Raw genomic sequence first — 20,082 nt, 5'->3', positions numbered from 1 at the left:
CCTAGCTTTACAGCCTACTGCAGAGTCCATGGTGCAATGGACTCAAACGCAAAGGAACAGCCATAACCTAGAACACATTACTGTGTCTGGCTTCCATGCAGAGCATTTATCGCTGATTGATCAGTTTTTCCTATTCTTGTGCCTTGTGAGGCAGGGCTTTTTTGCTCTGGATTTATCTGTACGATTCAATGTGTCGCCGGCCACAGTCAGCAGAAACTGTACGACGTGGGCCAACTATTTGCTCTTTATGTTAGGGACCCTCCCAATATGGCCTAGTAGAGCAGCAGTAGACGAGCTAATGCCACCAGTATTCAGGGAATTCTACCCAAACACAAGAGTGATACTAGACTGCACAGAGATCCGCATCGAGACAGCTAGTTCGAGATTTTGAACACCATGACATACTCCCATTATAAAAGTAACACTACACTGAAATCCCTAATTGGGATCACTCCCTCAGGGTCAGTTAGCCTGGTAAGTAATCTATACACAGGATGTATTTCTGATAAGGAGATAACTAAGAGGTCAGGTGTTCTGGACCTCTTGGAGTCAGGCGATGAGACCATGGCCGATAAGGGCTTCCTTATCAAAGACCTGCTCGATGAAATAGATGTAAAACTTGTCATCCCTGCATTTTTAGGCCCAAGTGGACAGTGTAGCTGTGATGAGCTCACAGACACACAGAGTATTGCTGGCTTGGGAATACACGTCGAACGGTCAATAAGACGCATAAAGGAGTACCACATTTTTGATGGAGTCATACCCCTTTCACTAAGTGGAACAGTCAACCAACTGTGGACTGTGTGTGCTCTCCTAACAAATTTTCAGGGACCACTGTTTTAAACCTTTGTTAAATTCAGCTGACAAGAAAATAGTGCACACAAACCTTAGATAGATTGGAACATATTTAACTTCATTTCAGTACAGTCCCATTTTTTAGCCCACACCTTGAGATGAGCAATCACTATCTTAGTTTAGTAAACAATTGATTATTTGAGTTGGTAGCGAGTTCCAGTTTATTGCTACAACAGAATGACAGTTGACCGAACATATTTTAGTTTAAAGTGAACCAACAGTTTTGTTAAAGTTAAAGGACAAAGAATGAAAATATTGTAGATGGGACAATCTAATGTATAAATATTGAATGTACAGTATAAAAATGAAATGTATCTTATTTTTTATTTTATTGTGATTAAACAGCTTCTTTGAATACAGCCCTGTGTGTGTGTCTCTCCTCACTGGCACAGGAGAGGCACAAAGTACTCGAAGAAGAAAAGATCCAGCTTAGTTTTCATATTGTGGTAAATGACGGTAGGTGCTCGAGGTTGGTAGTCCAAACCATGTTTGCTGCTGGTCCCGGCTGCATTGATTTCCGATTGAGTAAGAAGGGGGCGTGGCTAAATCCCCACCACATGTTTTTTTTTTATCCAAGATGGCCGCGGCGTGAAATGGGCGTATGGCGGGAATCGCAAACCAGTGAACTTGAGGACGCCCACATTGCGCACGTCACAGTCCACATCGAACACGTCACCGACATTGAACACGTCACCAGTCTGCAGGCTGCGGTCAGGGGTTCTTGATCATGGTAGGCTGTTAGACTGACAACACGTGCTTGATCCTGTACATATTAAGCAAACTACGCTCATTTGCATAAACTCTAACCTTTTAACTGTAAAGATTATGGCTTCTCAATTTTATCCTTCCATATATATTTTTAACATATTTAAACATTATGAACTTCATTTTTAAAACTATTTATATTCTAAATGAATTTTAACCAAATGTCTAAATGCATTTTAGCCAGGTCTACATGTTCATTCTAATTATCCTCACTCACCAGGTCTCAGTCTCTCAGTTACCTTCCAATGGTCACTCTTGTTTAGGTGCGTGGCCTTTTCTGTCAGCCAATGGCCAGCTTGTTAATATCTCTTCGCTGTCATTACAGTCTATGCCACTTGCCCCACCAGCACCCCACTGCCACCTGTGACAACACCCCATCCAAAGCTCCAGGGGGAAATCTCCGAATACGAATTCATTTTTAAGGTGTCATACCCTATAAATTGTCATTAGCAATGGGGTCAATGTGAAAGTTTCTTTTGAATATTGTATACAATATTCCTACATCACTTTTGTTGTTTCGCGTCTTTCCTGGTTGAACTGCAATAGGTGAAACCTCTCTTACATTTTGAATTTGAACGGGAGGTTGCTGTAGAGAACATAACATATGAGTGTATAAACATTAAAATTACACCAAGATGTGTGCACTTCCCATCTTTAATTCATCTACCTGCAAGATTGCTTACTTGATATGTTGAATAATACCCATACTATAATTGCAAACTGCATGTTGATTAACATTTTGATTTTTCTATTTTATTTATTCATTCTATGGGATGAGTCTAACCCAGCCACTGGGGCTATACAAGCCAGCGCAAGTACATTCTTAGTGCCAGTCCCAAGCCTGGATAAATGGGTAGGATGGTGTCAGGAAGGGCATCAGGCATAAAACCTATGCCAAATCAAATAATAACTTTTATGTGGCTCATAAATCAGGTTTCCATACCAGATTGGTTGAGGCACAGGTTACCAACAGCCACCAACGGCACTGTTGGCCAGCTGGATGCCGGTGGAAACTATGCTACTGTTGGGTGAAGGAAAAGGAGAGCTGGGAGGCATGTCTAATTTGATGTGCTGGAAGCAGGAAAAATGGGCAAGCATTAGGATCTGACCGACTTGGACAAGGGCCAAATTGTGATGGCTAGATGACTGGGTCAGAGCAGCTCCAAAATGGCAGGTCTAGTGGCTTCAGTTGGTTTTAATGTTTTGGCTGATCAGTTTATATTTTATGCAGGAGGTGTAATCTGAAAGGGATTGGAGACTGCAAGGTGGTGACAGGGGAGATCATAGCTAGGCAGCATTGGGTCTGTAGGATGACTCTGGAGATCAAGAAGAGGAAGAGAGTGAAGGTAGAGCCAAGGATCACATTGTGAAAGTTGAAGAAGGAAGGCTATTTTGTGGCGTTCAGGGAGGAGTTAAGACAGGCCCTGGGTGGTAGTGAAGAGTTGCTGGATGGCTGGGCAAGCACTGCAGAAATATTGAGGGAGACAGCTAGGAAGGTACTTCATGTGTCATCTGGACAGAGGAAGGAGACTGGTGGTGGAATGAGGAAGTACAGGAAAGTATAGAGAGGAAGAGGTTGGCAAAGAAGAAGTGGGATGATCAGAGAGATGAAGAAAGTAGACAGGAGAACAAGGAGATGCGGCGTAAGGCAAAAAGAGATGTGGTGAAGGCAAAGGAAAAGGCGTATGGCAAGTTGTATGAAAGGTTGGACACTAAGGAAGGAGAAAAGGACTTGTGATTGGCTAGACAGAGGGACCGAGCTGAGAAGGATGTGCAGCGGGTTAGGGTGATGAAGGATAGAGATGAAAATGTGCTGACAAGCAAGAAGAGTGTGCTGAGAAGGTGGAAGGAGTACTTTGACGGGCTGATGAATGATGAAAATGAGAGAGAGAGAGAGAGAGAGAGAGAGAGAGAGAGAGAGAGAGAGAGAGAGAGAGAGAGAGAGAGAAGGCTGGATGATGTGGGGATAGTGAATCAGGAAGTGTGGTGGATTAGCAAGGAGGAATTGAGGGTAGCTTTGAAGAGGATGAAGGGTAGAAAGGCAATTGATTCAGACGACATACCTGTGGAGGCATGGAGATGTTTAGGAAAGATGGCAGTGGAGTTTTTAACTATATTGTTTAATACAATCTTGGAAAGTGAGAGGATGCTTGAGGAGTGGAGAAGAAGCATACTGGTACCAATTTTCAAGAATAAGGGTGATGTGCAGAGCTGTAGTAACTACAGAGGTATACAGTTGATCAGCCACAGCATGAAGGTATGGGAAAGAGTAATAGAAGCTAGGTTAAGAGGAGAGGTGATGATTAGTGAGCAGCAGTATGGTTTCATGCCACGAAAGAGCACCACAGATGCGATGTTTGCTTTGAGAATGTTGATGGAGACGTATAGAGAAGGCCAGAAGGAGTTACATTGTGTTTTTGAGGATTTAGAGAAAGCATATGACAGGGTGCCAAGAGAGGAGGTGTGGTATATTTTGAGGAAGTTGGAAGTGGCAGAGAAGTATGTAGGAGTGGTGCAGGATATGTATGAGGGAAGTGTGACAGTGGTGAGGTGTGCGGTTGGAATGACAGATGGGTTCAAGGTGGAGGTGGGATTACATCAAGGATCGGCTCTGAGCCCTTTCTTGTTTGCAATGGTGATGGACAGGTTGACAGACGACATCAGGCAGGAGTCTCCTTGGACTATGATGTTCGTAGATGACATTGTGATCTGTAGTGAGAGTAGGGAGCAGGTTGAGGAGAGCCTGGAGAGGTAGAGGTATGCACTGGAGAGAAGAGGAATGAAAGTCAGTAGAAGCAAAAAGGAATACCTATGTGTGAATGAGAGGGAGGACAGTGGAATTGTGAGGATGCAAGGAGTAGAGGTGACGAAGGTGGGTGAGTTTAAATACTTGCGGTCAACTGTACAATGTAACGGTCAGTGCAGAAAAGAGATGAAGAAGAGAGTGCAGGCAGGGTGAAGTGGGTGGAGAAGAGTGTCAGGAGTGATTTGTGACAGAAAGGTACCAGCAAGAATGAAAGGGAAGGTTTACAAGATGGTAGTGAGACATATGTATATATAACATTATATGTTATATGGTTTGGAGAGAGTGGCTCTAACGAAAAGACAGGAGGAGGAGCTGGAGGTGGCAGAGTTGAAGAAGCTAAGATTTTTGTTGGCCGTGACGAAGATGGACAGGATTAGGAACGAGTATATTAGAGGGACAGCTCAGGTTGGATGGTTTGGAGACAATGCAAGAGAGGCAAGATTGAGATGGCTTGGACATTTGCAGAGGAGAGATGTTGGGTATATTGGGAGAAGGATGCTGAAGATGGAGCTGCCAGGGAAGAGGAAAAGAGGAAGGCAAAAGAGGGGGTTTATGCATGTGGTGAGGGACAACATTCAGGTGGTTGGCATGACAGAGGAAGATGCAGAGGACCAGAAGAGATGGAAACATGATCTGCTGAGGCGATCCCTAATGGGAGCATCTGAAATAAGATTCTATGGGACAAGTCCATGGGAAGAGTGAGGAGGGTGGGATAGGGAATTGTGTTGCACTGTTCACTGCTTAACTCAGACAAACAATAAAGATACGGTTAAAAAAAATGATTGTGGTAATTAATAAAAAGATGCTCGAGATCCAAAGACATTAATAACTGGAAGACTGGAACAAATGCTACATTTTCAGTAGTTTTATTGAAAAATGCCTCTTTTTGTTTCAGAAATAAATAAGAAAATAAGGTTGTGGAATTCACAAATGTGCAGTTAAGACATGAGAAAAGCAATTCCATGTCCATAGTTTTGCAAGCAAATCCCAACTGCATTGATACAAAACAATTATATTCTGATTTAGAAGTCCTCACTTAATATACAACACAGACATGCAATTCCACCTTTGGTTACAAAAAAAAAAAATCAGCCATGATTTATTACAATTAATCAGATTAACATTTGGTTTACAGGACTTATAAAAGGCCACAAATAGCAATCTTTTTTAAATCTGGTTAAATGAAGATGTATGTGGATCAATTGATATGCAGTATTGACATCAATCTTACATGGTGAGATTTGCTACTACTGTAAAAAAAAAAGATGGGTTCAAAACATACATATTTCTAGTATTCTCTGATTTCCACATGATTAGTGCATTACACATTGGACTCCAATACAGACTTGATGCAGTTATGTTACAAGCAGAGACACTTAAAGGAACAGTTAGCAAGCACACAGGTTTTGTACTGAAACATTTAGTCTTGTGAATTCATCTCGCTTAAACTTTCTCATTCGGTAAAAATATATGTTCAACAAAGCCAAGGGTATCAAACCCAAAGTCCTATTTTTCTTTCTGTCGCTTCGTACTCTGCCATGTGATCATGGGAATTAGTTTAATATAGCACTTTTTTGAGAACTCCTTTTTTGTGTCTATGATGCTATTCTGTTAGTATCATCCCTCGGCAGTGACCGCTTTCCACGCTGGTTTCGTGAGTAACCGGGTGATTGTATAGTCTCAAATTCTTCCTCTGGCTCCACAGGTATAGACACTACCTCAGGCTCAGGCTCGTAGCGGTTGGCTAGAAAATATTTGGTTTGCCCAATCAAAAAAAGTGTACATGCTACAATCTTTAGTCTTCACATGCACAGTTGGAATTGTATTGCACTATGCTATATGGACTTAGCACAAAATGCCCGTTGTCAAACTACTCCATTGTTAAGTACTATTTCCCTGGATGTCAGAGGAATTTTATTGCTTTTTTTTCAAACCTGGTGTGACTGGAAAACAGTAACAAAAAGTAACAAATACAAAATCTGAAAGTAAAACTACTGCAAAATTTTGTGATGACATTTACAATAACACCTGCTGAGGTATTAGATAATAATGGCACACCATTACGTAAAGTAACCGGATACTAAAAAAAAAAAGACAACGGAAAAAAAATTGCAAATGCCAGGACAGCAACATGTAGCATCACTTAGGGAAACATACACAAAGAACATGATGATTAAATGTACAAATGGCACATGCTTCAGTCTGGACCTGAGCACTGGCTGCAATAAATCACTTATTAAGGCATCTTAAACAGAGGTTATGCTGGTGGTAAGTAAGCGGAGGGTTATAAGGCACAAGCTCATTACAGATGTTAACTTGATTTTTAGTGAGATGTTGTGGTTCATACATCATTTACAAGGCAAAAAATTAGTTTATTTACAGATATCACCTCTACATTAACACTGCTCTCAGTTATAAAACCAACTTTGTTAGTAGTTGTTGTTTTGGTGTTTGTTTGTTTTTTTGTACATGCTCCTCGTAGAGATATTCTCTCTTTCACTCTGTTTTTTTCCCCCACTGAGTTTTGGTTCAAGATGCAAACAGCCGAGTAGGTTGCCATCGCTGTAGCTTGTAGCTGTGAGATGTTGTTAGTGCCAGTCCACTCCTTTGTTTGATTTTTCTATTGGCTTGCTTTAATGTTGTTCATTAATAATGTCCATGGTGATTATCCTTACATGCCCGTTTGCAAATGGGCAAACATCTCAGAAACAGGACGTCAAAGTGTAAGCAGCGCAGATGGCTTAGAAAGTTTACTATGCCGAACCTGAAAATAGTTCAAAGACGGTGTGAGTTTTCACTGTGGAACAAAGTTATATGCATCTCATTCTGTAATAGGTGATCATAAACAGCTTTGTGGAACGCTGTGCATGCCAAATTCCAAACTGATTATCAAATGTATGGATTTATTAGAATATATGCGTCCCAAACGCAAACTGCCAGTGCCAAGAACCTTTTTTATTTGTTTTTCACTGCGTTAAACATCTGCAGTTTGGAACCCTGATATTCACTTTCTCCATACATTATCAAAGCAAAAGTAGTGCATTGAGTTGCAAATTAAATTAGCATGCATACACTTAGTATTGTGTGTAAAATGATGTCATGCAGGGTCTACATACTGATGTGTATACCTGTGTATCCTTGTCCATTGTAAGGAATGCCAACACACTGAGAGGAGTCGCAGTAGCCAGGGGGGCCAGGGGGTCCCCTGACCCCGGGAGTACCCTGACGACCTGAAGGGCCACGAGGCCCGACAGAGCCTGCGGGACCTGGGGGACCTGTCCTGGAATCGCCTGGTGGCCCTGGGAATGCGTAGAGAAGGTAAGCACAGTTTGAAAAAGGAGTCTTTGGAGTTGAGAGCACGACCAACTGACATCATCCCCAAATCTCCTGTGGAAATGGTATGAGCAACACTGGTTTTTAGCACTGTAATTTAAATATTTAGATGGCTCAATTGAAAAGATTGACAAAGAAAAAGAAAGAGAAGTAGAAGTAGTCAGGGGCTCTGTGGCGTTACCCCCCGGCCCCGGCTGTCTAGACGGCAGAAACCCAGGATGGAATTTTCCCCCACCAACTGTCTTTCACTGACTGCCATAAGTGGGCCCATGTGTTGTCAATGAAGCCACCAAAGAAAGCTCATTGTACAACAATCTGATTCTCCTACACACACGAGAATGAGTCATAAGCATGGACTTCCTCCTATTTATGCTCAGTTGGTTCTCGCTTCATTCACACAAATGGGCATGGCAATGCATGGAGTTGGAGGTAAGCTCATCTTGGTCAAAATGCTAGATGAGCAAATCTGTTATGAGTCAATTCATAGAATTTACAGTATAATATTTCACCAGTCTTGTGGCCTACTCCTGCTAAGGGATGCTGGTTAAGACCTTTCAAAAGCAGGCATGTGAAAGTAGTGTGAGCAAGCTGCATATAAACAAAACATAAATCCTTAAAAAAAAAACTTAAAAAAAACAAGGACTTGGGGATAGTTTTGGGAGTATTTTCTAAGGATTTATGAGTTACAGCTTCCCAAATGAAGCTTCATGAGATGCATTTAGATAAATGTTGGCCTCTCCTTGGATTCTGTCATTTCAATTGGGCTATGAGGAATGCTCTGTGGCACAGCTAGGTCCGCAAAGAGCATGTTAGATGGAAAATTCTCTTTCATCATGAAACTGGGCTTAAAACCGGAGTGAACTGGGAACAGAAACATGAAACTGAAGTGTGAGCTAGCGAAACCTGTGAGACAATAGGAATCCATCCAGGTGCTGAAGAGTGATGTTCAACACTAAGCCTTCAGGAAACCGCCTACGTTGCATGCATCAATATAATGGGATAGGAATCATTATAGCCATAAAGCCAGGGCTTCCAACCTTGAGTATTGTCCGGGTTTCCCGATCATGACTAAACCAGACTTAAAGCTGGGGTAGGCAGCTTTGGAGAAGTTTGAGACACCCCCCCCCCCAAAAAAACCAAAACTGCTCTCTCCTTCCCTCTTCCTTTCAGTAACCCCTCCCTCCAAACCAGCTTAAGCGGTATGGGTAACTGGCAAAATGTATATTGTCGCTGTTAATCTGTACATGCAAATACATATTTTTTTCAGCAAATCTCTTGGTTACACCAACGTTGTTCTTGTGAAGCACTGTTTTACCTACAGGTGAAGTATTTATAAAGACCACTGTTTCCAAAGCACTGGCACCTTGTGTGGTGACCTTTGTCCGAGATCTGTATTAATGCCATGAGGACAGTAAGATGTATAGCAGTCGATGATTTATGCACGTAAAAAAATGTATTTTTTTCCCCCAGTGAATCTTTGCCACACCAGCAGTGATGTTGTGAAGCACTTTGGTACTTAAAGGTGACGTATTCATTAAGATGAACACTATTTATTTAATCCATCGCTACAAGATCCACAGAGACAAGGAAAATTACAAGGAGACTGAAAAAGCGGTGCATGCAAATGATTGACAGGCAATAGGACTGCCCCATCACAGAGCCCTCCCCTAAATATAGATGCACGATTAAAGACAGAGGTTTGAATTTCTCTCAGACTATTTTAATCACTCAAAGCTGTAAGAGCGATATGATTTTTTTTCGCAAATAACACAGAAAGAATGTTGTCAACCTCAGCTTTAAATCTACAACTGAGAAGATCGCTGACTGACAAGTGGTGAGATGAGTAACTGTTTTGGCTTTGCACAACCTAAAATCCCAGAGATCCATTTAAAATGAAACAGTCACCAGTGATGTTCTGTCAGCATCCTTCTCACTGCTGAGGAAAAACACATGGCCAAACCTAAGTTTTAACTATTGATATTGTAATATCTGTTGACTGCAGTCTTGTACGGGGTGGTCTGTCAAATCTGCCTGTGAGCCACAACAACTTTGCTTCTTCTAAAACACTATGCTCCATATCATGTTTCCCGAGTAAGTCCTACCCAACTGTAACCCTTAAAATGAGCAACCACAGAAAAAGATTAATGATTTGTATGTTTGTGGATCAGTTATTGTCTTAAATATGCAGGTGCTTGAAAATATCTAAAAGTACATTGCATTTGTTTGCATGTAAATCTTCAGGGTGGTAACTTTAAAGACAATGGGACGGGCTATGTTAGCTAAAAAGAGTAAGAACCCAGTAGCATTACCTGGTGGACCATTTGGTCCTCTTTGCCCTCTGGTTCCAGTTCCAGCAACTCCTCTCTCTCCTTTCTCTCCTGGCAAACCTACATAAACCAACAAGAAGGAAAGAAATCAGTATGAAGAGCTGAAGCAGAATATCTCCTCTGCAATGCCGCATCTGACCACCTCACCATATTAACAAATGAGAAGCAATCTAAGGGTATGAAATATAGCAAGAGTGAACCATGAGCATAATTAATTGTCCAATGAACATATATTTCAAGCATATACAAGATTAAACAATTATGTTCCCATTTCTCTACACTTAACTTACAAAATGGGTCTCATGAATAATACCACCATGTCTGAATTCATTGCTACCACTGATGCTCATATTCCTCGTTTTAATTTCTTACTCATTTACAACCATTCCAAACCTGCAGACCACGAAAGAAGCCATAAAAGTACCTCGTTCTCCTTGGTTTCCGGGTAAACCTGGACTTCCAGGGAAACCAGTACGGCCGGGCTGTCCAGGCTCTCCGCGAGACCCCTGGTTGCCAGAAGGTCCAGGAGGGCCGGGGGGCCCTGGTGTGTTGCTGCGGTAGCCAGAGGGGATCTGGTTGAGCATCATGTTGACTCTGCTCATTTGGCCTACAAGAGATGAACAAAGTCACTTGTATGAGTCGAAAATCTGGATGGGATTACCAAAAAAATCCCTTTAGAGAACGATAGGATTTGCTTACTGTTCACAAGCTGTTCACAAACTTGTCTGGCAATTGAGCGCATCATGTTCTGGGATGCAAAGTCTCCCTGGGCAGCAAGCAAAAATAAAATGATGACAGAAGTTTGTATTGTTCTTCTAAAGTGATTTATCTCAATGAAGTGCGTTTATTATTAGTATTTCTTATATGATTAAAACATACCCTCTCTCCCTTCTCTCCTTTCATACCAAGTGGTCCCTGTTAAAGAAAACATATTTTCAGTTTCACAAATACCAATTTGAGAGGTGTGTTGAATTTTGCATGTCAAATATCTGTTTTATTTTTTTGTGAAATTTTCCCAATTTGTCAAAAATGGGGCAAGAATTACACATTTTAAAACCTGAAATTTTTAATAAACATTCTCCTGGTTCACCATTGACATGTTATTCTCATTACCAACAGCTACACCCTCATGCAACCCTTTGTTAAACAGCACTTACTGGATTTCCTGGTTCTCCAGGTTTCCCTGGTTTCCCTGTAATTCCTGGTACTCCTGGATTTCCAGGATTTCCCTGAAGGGAAAAGAAAGAGCGATATTTACATGTTTTTTGCTTCACAATAACCATTATTACCATAATTAACTTCTGCTGCCTATTAACTGCTGTGTAATTAAGTTTGAGGTAGAGTGTGTGCTTTAACATCTGCTGTGGAGGCACATGGTATAACGTGCCAAGAACACCAAAGAGGAGGTGGAAACATGCACACCCCAGCTTCTAGTAATGGTGCTTGGAACAGTCGGAATGGTATAGCCCATGTGAATGCAATACTGGAAAGCTGCCTTGTTGGCATTGTGGCATAATTAAGTAGACACAGACCCTCCTCAGACCACAGAAAAAGAAAACAAGATGCATACTTCATTCACATAACAGTGGAGAGGCTGACAGACTTCAGTTTCCTTTTTTTTTTTTAATGTCCTTTTCCAGCAGAGAGAGACTATGGAGCCAGAGGGGTAACTGTCTTGCATATATCGGCAAACAAAACACGCTCCGAGGGATATTTACATCTTTCAGCTGTGCAACACAAAAGACAAATAGACAAACACAAAACAAACACACTCACCATTGGCCCTGGTGGGCCTCTGGGTCCAGATTGTCCCTCCTTTCCTGGTGGTCCCTGTGTTGAAACAGCAACTTACAATCACATGTGGGGTACAACACACTGGGGAGCATATTTATGCGATACAGTACATCACTGTCATTAAGTTATATTGGTTTCAGGTTTAACTCTGCCCTTCAGCTGAAAATGCTGCTGTACAATGGACGAACATGTAAGGTAGATGTGGGCCAACAGTGGAGCACAGTGGTTTTGGCTAAAGTGGGTGCTAACATGCAGACCAATGGCAAAAGTAAGGTACATGGTCATATTTCTGATCATGCTGAGCTAAATGTGTGTTCAGATGCAAAAAAAATGTGCTAATGATATATCTGCAGCCTTTCAACACATTGTACACATGCAGCAGTCCTGGATGTAGATCTTACCCGTACTCCACCTGGTCCAACGGGGCCCAGAGGGCCAGCAGGCCCACGAGAACCCTGGGAAAAAAGCAGAAACACTTAATCAAATGCTAACGATCAGGAACAGCACTTTTATAAAGTTCCCAAATGGCATTCTGGAGCTATAATAAAACTCTGCAATCTCCCAGTGATGTTGCCAAAGATGAAGAGCCCTTTTAATTCCTTTAAATTTGAATTATTTTTGGGGCCACTGTTGTATTTGAAATGTGCAAAATCACATGAACAATGCTGTTTTAATGTGCTTGATTGTGGGAGGGAACTGATATGATGCTGTAGTTAGTACAAGTGAAGCTCTGGCAATCCAAGTATAGGACTTTCTCACTGGCATGTCTCAGTTCCCTTATGCAGAGGCCAGAATAACAACTGATGAAGTTCTCTTAACTGGAAAGATGGGAGTTGGCTGGAGGGCAAAATCCTCTGACAAGAGATGATGATGATGTAATGCCAGTCCATTTAAAAAGGGTCCTCAATTACCATAGTGTTCTTCTTAGAAGTCCCAAAAAAAATCCATCTTACATTAAAACTGTCACAAAAAATATGAGAAAGCTTAACTTCAAATCTGAGGTTTCATCACCTGCACAGTCTTTGAAAATTGCACAACAAAGAGGTTCATCATCCAAAGAACCTTCAAGAACACGTTCAAGAAGTCAGTGGGTCCTCGGAGGATAATGATAGTCCATAGGGGAGGCTTGTACGTACATCCAAATCCCCAAAGAGGGCATCAGTGTCAATATCTATGACCAGTCTTTGAGTCTTTACGACGTTCTCATCATCTTCAATTAGCAGGAAGGGGGAGAAAATGTTTTATTCCCTTTTTACCCTTGGGAAAGAGGAGTCCATGCCCCATAATCATTTAACTGCATCACTGGCCTTCTGCCGTTTGTCAATCAGTGAGTTCATCTGAGAGTTCAGGCTTCCTTGGGGATGGCATGGCCTACCTCCCACTTTGAGTGTGGTTTCAACCTCACTGCATGGACTGATTCCAGGCTCCAGTAGCAATGCTGTTCTCCGTGGATCCCCTCCAGTTTCCTGTTCTAAAAACCACAATTTGGGGGAGTTGGGGTGTGTGAAATAAGAGAGCAGTACTTACTTGCAGACCAGGCAAGCCTGGGTCTCCGGGATCTCCCTTTGGTCCGGGCCGACCCTGAAGGAGGAGGAGGAAGGGGGGGGGGGAGAAAGACAGGTTGTGTAAGAGCTCCAAGTGAAAACACTTGGCAGGAAGCCTGACAACTAGGGTCTTTTTCACATAGTCTGTAGCTGTGATAATGTTGACTAGAACATTTGCAGGGGAGTATTATAAGGAAGACATCTTGCTGCCAGAAGACTAGCTGCCTGACAAGTCTAACTACTACCTTAAGATTGTAATGCCCAAGGTGTAAATCCCACATACTCATGTACTTACAAACTCATGTAACAGAAAGTAGTTTAGGTGCGCTACAACTATAGCCTCCCCACGAACTGTAAATTCCTATCAACATGATCACAAATCACGGCTAAATGTTAGTGTGCCAGCTGGCCCATACTGTCTTCTTTCCAGCCACTGCTGAGACTGAAATACTCACTGAGAATGCTTTGAATTTCTTGTGTAATGTGTGAATAATGTATATCATGCAGCTAAGTAATAATGTTTTGTAGGTACAGTTGACTTACAGGCTCTCCAGGTAGAGACAGCCCGTTAGGGCCTTGTGGACCTGGTGGTCCCATTGGGCCGGGGATACCTAGGTCGCCACGTGGGCCCATTGAACCCTACAGCACATAACAAAAGCACAAGACAAAACAGTTACTTATCCATGCATAAAAATTACCCCTGCCTGCCAAAAAGTTCTCCCGAGCACAGATGAATAGAATGAACTTGAATACTGTTGAGAAATGGGCATTCAGGCCACTCAACACAGGCCTCTCTTAAATCATGTTAAGGAAAAATATACAGCACTGTTTGATAAGTGAATTCACATGTGTGGAACTTATTTCGTCTGATGGTGCTGCACGCTACAAATCAGCCGTAATAGTTTTGGAAATTCCACAATACTTAGAGCAAGTTGTATATCGTGTGTATAGGTTTGGCATTTTGTGGTAAATAAAAGCACACTCACATAGTTATGAACTATGTAGACTACTTTCAGTACTACACAATTCAACTACACCATGCATTAAGAAGTACTTAACAAATACATAAAAAGACTGGAGATAACCATTGATAAGAACATATACAATGCTTTAAGTGATTTGCACTCTAACTTACAGTGAGGCCAGTTTCTCCTCTGTCTCCACGTGGTCCCTTAGAACCTGGACTGCCCTGAGAAAGTAAGAAGACAGAGTCAGAAACCAAGATTGGGTGTCGCAACCAGAGAAGATCCCAGATGCCCTAAAACCCTCAAGCCATCAGAAATCCTCAGGGATACTTAGTGAGGCTGACAAGCCCACCTATTCTTCTCTTCACCGGGCTTCTCCTTAAGGCTATTTGCCCTTCTTTAACTTTTGACACCTCTCTTTAAGCTGACACCTCATAGCATGCCGTTGGTCTGATCCCGCTTTTGATTACTCTTTCCAAGGAAAAGGAAAATACAAAGCCTGATGCTAGGGCTGTCCTCTGCTATTGTAATGAAATGCGTCTCTGTTGAGCTAATCAGAGAAACGAATGGTTTCATCATTATCATCATCATCCTCACCAAAAAAGGAGTGACTTCTGAGAAAGCCTTTTCAATAAGGTGAGGGCAGACAGAAGTAGAGAAGGTGAAGAGTGACAAAGATGGAAGGACGGATAGAGAGATGGAAGAATGTTTTTACTGAAGGTCCAGGAGGTCCCTGAGGGCCGATGCTGTCCTGTGTACATGTGCAGGAGTGGGGAAGGGATGGACATTTAGCCTCATCTCTCTGAAATGCAGGGAGAAAAAGGAGACATTTAAATCAGAGGAGAGAAAACCGCAGGCACTGTCATTACAGAACAGAAGCTCATGGTGAAACGTGGCCATAACCAGCAAAATCAGTATAGGCCTTTAGGACAAAATGTTTCTTGACAACCAAAAACCATGACCATATTTTGGGAAATGAGTACTTGGGGAAATAAGTTACGTAACTCTGCAATCACTGACATGATGCATTAATATTTGATGAAAATTAAACCCAATTGACTTGTAATTGGCTAGCTACACATGCATCTGGGACTACACATATCGCAAACGAATGCGATGATTTACTGTCTGCCCCCTGATCAATAGGAGCACTTGTTTTGATGTAGTTGAGATGGAGAATTGGCACCACTGAAATAAGTTGAATTACGTGGGATACAATGCTCTATTCAGTTCAACTGAGGCGGCTCAATTTTAAAAAGCAGCCTATTTCTGAGCTCTGCATTTAGCCTAATAACCACACAACAGTATGTGTTCATAGCCCGAGTGTCATAAATTACAAATCCTCTTGAGGACACGCATGCAGGAGTAAAAACAATGGCGCTCCTATTATACTTTCTATGCAGAGGCTGATGAAGGACAGGTGTAGAAATAACCCCCCCCCCCCAAAAAAAGCAGTGCCATATTCTATCTACCTTTTTACTTCATCCAGGAATTCACTTTTTTAATTGTTGAAATCATTCCATTATGTGCCAGGAATGCTGGAAAAATATCTATGCAGTATAATGAGAAAAGGTAGCACATCTCATAGCACATCTCAAATTTTTAAGTCAAAGACAAAATACTCACATTTTTCTATTGTGACGTGAGCCAGATAAACAAGTGAGATGTGAGCATTTTGTCCCCCTTGACCAGAACATCTGAGATGTGCTACCTTTTCACATTTTTTTGGAATATAGTTCATTGGATTTTGGGTTTAGCACTCCACTGAGAATCTCATTGTTGAAACTCAATCTCCTTCCCAATAAAAGATCTACCTAGTTTGTGTTGAAACTTCAGCTAGGGAACAATGGCTGGATTTTGTGGGGATGGAGGGACAAAGAAGACATCCTCCAGAAGGCTCTTGAATGAAATTTGTTATTACCGTGGCAGGCAAGTCACAGCATCTGTCCCGGCTGATCCAACCTAGGCTGCAGATAATATCGAACATCTGGAGCTGGAACTGCAAAACAGACAAAGGGGTGTTACAAATGGCTCCCATTCAGGATGAAAAGTCCCATCTTTGGAAAACCAACACACCCTCACAAACCAACAGACCCTCAGAGAGATGAGAGGAAGACGAACCCTTTCATCTTCTCAAGCGGTCCCTGGGAATTGTTAAGTCGTCATTATGCATCTACTATATATGAGCGGATATGAGGATGCATTCGCTTGCATCTTGTGTGATACTTTCAATCAGTATATAGCATCTTAAACAGGTTTGCTCATTTTTCTTCTTCCTTGTTTTTGTACTTACAGTTGCAGACTGTCTCTTTCCGCCTCCGGACTTGGCCATCTTGCCGAGTACTTCATAACCATCCAAAGAGATGTTTTTGGCCTCTTTGATGGGCTTCTCTGCTACCTCTTGGCAGTCCACATTGAGTTTGACTTTCTCAGGGGAGATGGTGATATGGAGCTGATATGCGAGGAGATAAAGCGAGAGGGCAATGTTGACCAAACAGTCTAATCTTCTCAATACTCAACAAGTCAGCTTTGTTGCAAGACAAGAACTTGGCAGGGAGCACTAAGAACATTTTAGAGGCGCTGAAAAGCTGTGAATGGCATTCATTTTGTTTGAAAAGGGCACAATTATGTAAAAAAAACAAAAAAAACAAAACAAAACAAAACAAGAGAAATTATTTGAGAAACTGTAAACATAAGGGTAGAAACAACCTCACTGAACTCATCTGAAGCATGTAGTCTGATGCTGATAGAGATGCTGATGTTGTCTTTCACATAATCGTTGAATTTGGAAAATGTTCTGTCTTTACAGAGCTATGTTATTAACAGATCAGGCTGTTACCCGAGAGCCATCGCTGTTTTGGCATAAACCTCACGTGTAGTGCCTCAAACAAGGAATGGAACATCAAAAAAGGAAATAAACATCAATTGTCATCTCACTGTAGCATTGGTGGTATAGGCAGTGATTGTGTAACAACACACAATGACAAGGTGCAAGATTTTGGGATTTCCTGTCCAAGGAACCCTACTCCACATCTTGAAATTATATGATTTGTGGTGCACCATCAAAAGCGGGGCACTTTCCATACTTTCCTTTCACAGTTGCACATTTTCCCCTGCTCAACAGTTTGAAGAGCTTTCTTTCTGTCAGTAAAAGCAAGCTTACATTTCTCTCTACAGACCCCTGCTAACCACAGACTAGGCCATAGCTCTTGGCAACCAATCACAAAATTACAGTTGACTTCCTTGGCAACAGAACAGACTATTGGGTGGACCGCAAGGGGAGAGGGTGTCGGTTACCCCGAGATTGTGGCATAGATATATTATACCATGATATACTTGAGGGTTTACCAAAATAACTCTCAATGATATATTGGGATGGCAAATAATCTATATGCATATATTACCTCACTGACCAATAAGTAAACACAATAAAAACGCTTAAGACTCTGGAAAATGAGGCATCATGAGAACTAGTTTACTGTTGACCATTACCACTTTAATCAAAGCTACTTGCAGTCATATAATATGGTATCCCTGTGGTTAGGCAACGAAGAATGGAAAGCTTTCATTGTTAAATTCTAACATAGAGAGTTTTTCAGTGTTTCATAATATCTGTGGCGTACTGATAGCATGCATATAACTTGATTCTGGGCGGCCAATAAGGAGTTATTCCCTCCAAAGCCCTTGCAATACTCCCATTATTTACTATCAGACTCTATTTTATGTTTCTTGGCTCCGTATTTGATGGCTGCAAAGTGAAGCTTTTGTGTATTTATCGCTCTACTGCTGAGCAGGTGGTCCAGGTCATCTCCATTGTAATGCAACTGAGATCAAGTTAGCCTAACCGAAAATGAAAGGAAATGAAAACATATGGAAATTCCATTGTACGGCTGTATCAATGTACAGAGTGCAAACGGGGATCATAAAAATCTCCACTTATGTTGACCACTTTGAATTTATCATTCCAGTGGGTTAGCGCTCATGTCCAGTCTGGGAAGACAATGCAATAATCCAGGTCTGGCTTCTGATGAGTGCTGTGTATTAGTTTGGTTAGAAAAGTTTATATATCGTTTCCTGTCTTCCAAATGTGGTTTTTTGGGGTCGTTAACTCGATTTGGCCAGGTGAGAGAAAGAAAACTTCTTACTAGAAGGCATAAAATGGGAAATGCCTCCTCAAAACAAAGGAAACAAAGAGTGCAGTCAGAGAATGAACACTGTGGCAAATTGTCCATTAGGTATATAAAGTACTGAGAGCCAGCACCATAAAGTGCTTTGGCTTTGTGGAGCTTTCTGTTCTCCTCCCCCTCTTTCTCCATCACTGCATGTATAAAGTAGCAATGCCATCCCATTCTAGTCCCCCGACAGGAAAGTCTGAGTGTGTCAAGGCTCCTTAAAGAACAATGAACATGAGTCTCCTTATCTACGCTACCCCTGGCTGCAAAGGTCCACAGTGGTGCAAATAATCACTACAAGCTGTAGAAAAGCATCTTACTCTTTTGTTTACCTAAGAGGAACATTCCTCAGGACCTCTGAAGACCCCTACCCCTAGAGAGCCGGAAGGGATTCCCCAGTAGGCTACCAAGAGGTGAGCGTCTGCTAAAGCGATCCTTGAGAGCTTTCCCACATGTGCAGCGACTGGTGGGGCAGACCCAGACCTCTCTACCCTCCATTATTTATTCACTGGTCTGCGGAGCAAAGGCAAAGTAGACCCGATCTGTTTCTGCGCTCCCTAATGTGGTGCTGCGCTGTTAAAGTGCATAAAAACACACCTTATACATCCAACAGCACTTACAAAAACAGATGCAGCTATTCAAACGAAGAGGAAAAGGGTTAGGATGGGACAGACCTAACAGTACATTACAAAGGAATTCCCATATAAATGTTGAATCTGAGAATAAGCGATCAACTTTGAGCAAAGGTGCGAAAGACTTATGTTAACATCATCCCTTTAATGCCCACTAATTTGTCACCATTCATTGCTACTCAAAACCACAAATGAGCGTAAAATGCATCCATGATTTAGAACAAATAAATGAATGAACCAGAGAGGCGAATGACTTGAACCTTTCTAGTCAACATTTGCTTATTTCCTTTGACTAAGAGTAACAAACAGTGCGGTGAGGAGTAAGCCCAGAGGTCATTTATGATAAAAACCTCAGTGTTTGGTCACTGCAGCTTCAGCACACAAACACAACACACACACACACACACACACACACACACACACACACACACACACACACACACACACACACACACACACACACACACACACACACACACACACACACACACACACACACATACACACTCGGGTCATGTGTAATAGCCTTGTACAAAACAGCGGTAAACCACTGACAGCACATTAAACGGACACCACCGTGGCAGTGGGCAGTGACACTCACTCGGCAGACCAGCAAATAAGCAGGTAGGTACACCACTGCAGACTCACTAAGGCATGAAACAGCAGTTCCCATACCGCAAGCTGCACTCAGACTACATCATGACTGCAGGGACCGCCACACCATGAGAGAATTAAGAAATACTCTAATCGCTCGCACCACACACACACATACATGCACACCCTTTGCCAAACATACAGACACCGGGCTGCCATCCAACTGGAGTAACAATGATGTCATTCGGGTGATGTCGCTGACATCTCATGCTGACCCAGGATTTTCCAGGGTTTT

General features: G+C 42.0%; 1 protein-coding gene across 2 annotated transcripts in view; it reads right to left on the bottom strand.

Moving 5' to 3' along the window:
- Positions 1 to 5,285: 5,285 nt before the first annotated feature.
- LOC130126789 (collagen alpha-1(XII) chain-like) overlaps positions 5,286 to 20,082 on the bottom strand; it is an 81,430-nt gene continuing 66,633 nt past the window's right edge. For both annotated transcript variants that reach the window (XM_056296419.1, XM_056296420.1), the window contains 15 exons: positions 16,683 to 16,841; positions 16,311 to 16,388; positions 15,105 to 15,191; positions 14,560 to 14,613; positions 13,968 to 14,063; positions 13,408 to 13,461; positions 12,282 to 12,335; positions 11,863 to 11,916; positions 11,244 to 11,315; positions 10,966 to 11,001; positions 10,786 to 10,852; positions 10,511 to 10,693; positions 10,069 to 10,146; positions 7,555 to 7,725; positions 5,286 to 6,170 (listed from right to left, as the gene is read on the bottom strand). In XM_056296419.1, coding sequence (XP_056152394.1) covers positions 6,022 to 6,170; positions 7,555 to 7,725; positions 10,069 to 10,146; positions 10,511 to 10,693; positions 10,786 to 10,852; positions 10,966 to 11,001; positions 11,244 to 11,315; positions 11,863 to 11,916; positions 12,282 to 12,335; positions 13,408 to 13,461; positions 13,968 to 14,063; positions 14,560 to 14,613; positions 15,105 to 15,191; positions 16,311 to 16,388; positions 16,683 to 16,841 — 1,392 coding nt within the window. In that variant the 3' untranslated portion in view covers positions 5,286 to 6,021. The remainder of the gene's footprint in view (positions 6,171 to 7,554; positions 7,726 to 10,068; positions 10,147 to 10,510; positions 10,694 to 10,785; positions 10,853 to 10,965; positions 11,002 to 11,243; positions 11,316 to 11,862; positions 11,917 to 12,281; positions 12,336 to 13,407; positions 13,462 to 13,967; positions 14,064 to 14,559; positions 14,614 to 15,104; positions 15,192 to 16,310; positions 16,389 to 16,682; positions 16,842 to 20,082) is intronic.

The sequence above is a fragment of the Lampris incognitus genome, chromosome 16 (genome assembly GCF_029633865.1).
Source record: "Lampris incognitus isolate fLamInc1 chromosome 16, fLamInc1.hap2, whole genome shotgun sequence".
Classification (NCBI taxonomy): domain Eukaryota; kingdom Metazoa; phylum Chordata; class Actinopteri; order Lampriformes; family Lampridae; genus Lampris; species Lampris incognitus.
The sequence above is the reverse complement of the archived record's forward strand: the minus strand, read 5'-3'. Positions and strand labels throughout refer to the sequence as shown.